At 53.8% G+C, this 2,566-nt stretch overlaps 1 protein-coding gene across 1 annotated transcript in view; it reads right to left on the minus strand.

Annotated features, from left to right (window-relative positions):
- Positions 1–739: 739 nt before the first annotated feature.
- The window catches only part of MONBRDRAFT_13149 (uncharacterized protein), a gene marked incomplete at both ends in the record, with an annotated part of 7,705 nt that continues 5,878 nt past the window's right edge, over positions 740–2,566 (minus strand). The window contains 2 exons of the mRNA XM_001751049.1: positions 740–1,297; positions 2,071–2,301. Coding sequence (XP_001751101.1) covers positions 740–1,297; positions 2,071–2,301 — 789 coding nt within the window. The remainder of the gene's footprint in view (positions 1,298–2,070; positions 2,302–2,566) is intronic.

Consider the following 2,566-nt stretch of genomic DNA (forward strand, 5'->3'; position numbering starts at 1 on the left):
GGTGCGCGATGAATGCTATCCAGCGCAAAGATTGAAGAAGGGCGGTCGGTCGATCGAAGTTTTCAATCGCTACCATGTCAGGCTCCAGCACGTCTGGAGGCCGTCTTTGGGTTGCGAGGAAGCGCGTAGGTTTGAGGAAGCGTTTTGAGAGAGGTTTGAGAGACGTCCGTCGGAGCGGAGCGAAAGCTTTGGTGGTGTCTTGAGGTCAATTGAACCAGCTGCGGTCGGCAAGCATTCACAGTGACCAGACCAGGTGCACCGTTAGAATAGCTGTAGAGTCGCTCAATCCCGAGGATAGGGAAAGTCACAAGAGAGCAGAGCACACAGGAGAGCAAGGGGAAGACAGAATGGCAGAGGGCTTGACGTACCTGCGGTCGGCAAGCATTCACAGTGACCAGACCAGGTGCACCGTTAGAATAGCTGTAGAGTCGCTCAATCCCGAGGATAGGGAAAGTGCAACTCGTGCCCGACCGCAGGTGTCACAACAAAGGGAAACAACAGTAGCCACAAGCTTATTGCCCCAGGGCAGCTGCCCAGGCATCGTGGGGACCGCGTCACACGCGGTGTTTACTCATGTGACTGCCACGAGGAGGATCAAGCCCAGGGGGTCCAAAAGTAGGTGTCAATGTGTGAGGTCGTCGTAGCTATGGAATACCAATAGGAAGACCCATAGCGACCGATGCTGAGTGTGTGCGAAAGCAGTGGGAGTGTTCAAATGCGTGGAAGCACGGATTTGACGCTAACAGTAGCGGCTGCGCTGCATCAGTGGATGCCGGGCGAGCTTAAGCAGCTCGCAGACGCTGACGCGAGACCCTACACACTGTTGGGGCCAAGCGCCACGCATAATCTCAAGCAGGTCGTGTCCAGCCGCATGAAACAACGCCTCGCTCGCTCGCTTCAGATTGGCACCACATCGGGAGCGGTGTTGACTGATACCAGCAGCTTCGAAGAAGAGGTGACACTTGTTGCACTGGGCGACCAATTTGGCCTCCATCACCTGCTTGACCAGATCAGTGGCTTGCTCGTCGTAGGGGTGCTCGCGTAGAACATGATTGACCCAGGCTTTGCGGTCAAGGCGGGGCCCCTTGCATTTGCAAAGCCCAAATGGGCAGGCGAGGAGTTGCCTGTGGCCAGATGTCTTTAGCAGGACCTTGCGCTGGGCATCCAGCACGTTGGCAGCGATGGGCGGAGCGGGATCGCTGAGAAGGACATCTTGTTCACTCTCACTGTGTTCGCCCGCTGTATTGTGTGTTTCACTCTCACTGACTTCGCCAAGTGGGGCGAGCGTGGCATATCTCTGAAAAGGTTGTGACTTCTCTTCCGACAAATCATCGCGATACACACAGTTGTCCAGAACGGCTGTTTTGTACAAATGTTTTGATTCTGAGCAGTTGATGAGGGCCAGCGTAACGTTCAAAATGACAACAACTCACATGTCAACAACTTACACTTAACTGCAGGCTCGGAACCTGTTGGCGGGGTATCTCAGAACACTCGACACACTTGAAGTCGCGAAAATGCATGCGACCTCCCTTCTAGCACGATCTACCCAGCCATGGTGCCTCAAGAAGGACATGGCATTGTGCTTGCGATGAGCTATGTATGGCACAGCCATTCAGAGTGTTACAGAGCACGCCAACTCAAAGGCCCTCTTGCCATGGCGAGACTGTCAGAACTACTGGCGTGCTGATGCGCCTTGTCTGTGCCAATCAAGGAGACTCGACATGACAGCTGTGGATTTTTGGCTCAAAGCTGTATTGAGCAGTCGGCTGCCAGTCAGTCAATCAAGAGCTATAAACACCGTAACTCTGGCCCGGACCTGCGCCACACGCCATGTCCAAGTTTGACCGCGTGCATTGCGAGGTTGATCTCGTCCTGCGTTAGTAGATAGCGCCGACACTGGTGCTCTCATTCTCAGACCCATCGGCATGGAGCTCATTGGGCCTCGTGATTGCGTCTGGCTGGCTGAATTCTGAACGGCATGCCGAGCCTTCTCAGGGTCCAACCTAATCCGGTATGTGTTTCGCTCCGCTTCCAAAAACAGCTGCCTTTGAAGATGCTATTTCTTACCCGATTCATCCTTGATGTTTTGCGTGCGTAGATGCACCGTGTGTGCTCGAGCCGAAGGGGCCACACAACACTTTGAACTGACTGTGGCATTATGTCGATGTTTAGCTTGACGCAAGGCTGATACCACTCATCGACTTCGACTTCGACGAGCCCACTGTGGACAATGAGCGGAACCGGGCCGAGCTCTGGTACAGCCTTGAAGACAATGGCTGTGGTTGGAGCCGTAACGCCCTGAAATCCCAGTGGCCAATTGACATGTGAGAACAAATTCATCATCTCTGCTCAATTCACCGGCATTGCTAGCATAAGTTAGGCCAGGACAATCCTGCCAGTATTTCGCAGTCCCAAGAAAGACCAATGTACGATACCAGAGCACAACATTATTGAGTCGGTAAACCCCTGTACTTCGCCCACGGCTGCTCAAGCGCAAGTACATCCATTCTCGAGCTACATTCCAGCCAATATGGCAGCCAGTGTTCTCTATGTGCGCCCCTTC

The sequence above is a fragment of the Monosiga brevicollis genome, genomic scaffold (genome assembly GCF_000002865.3).
Source record: "Monosiga brevicollis MX1 MONBRscaffold_106 genomic scaffold, whole genome shotgun sequence".
In the NCBI taxonomy this organism is placed as follows: Eukaryota; class Choanoflagellata; order Craspedida; family Salpingoecidae; genus Monosiga; species Monosiga brevicollis.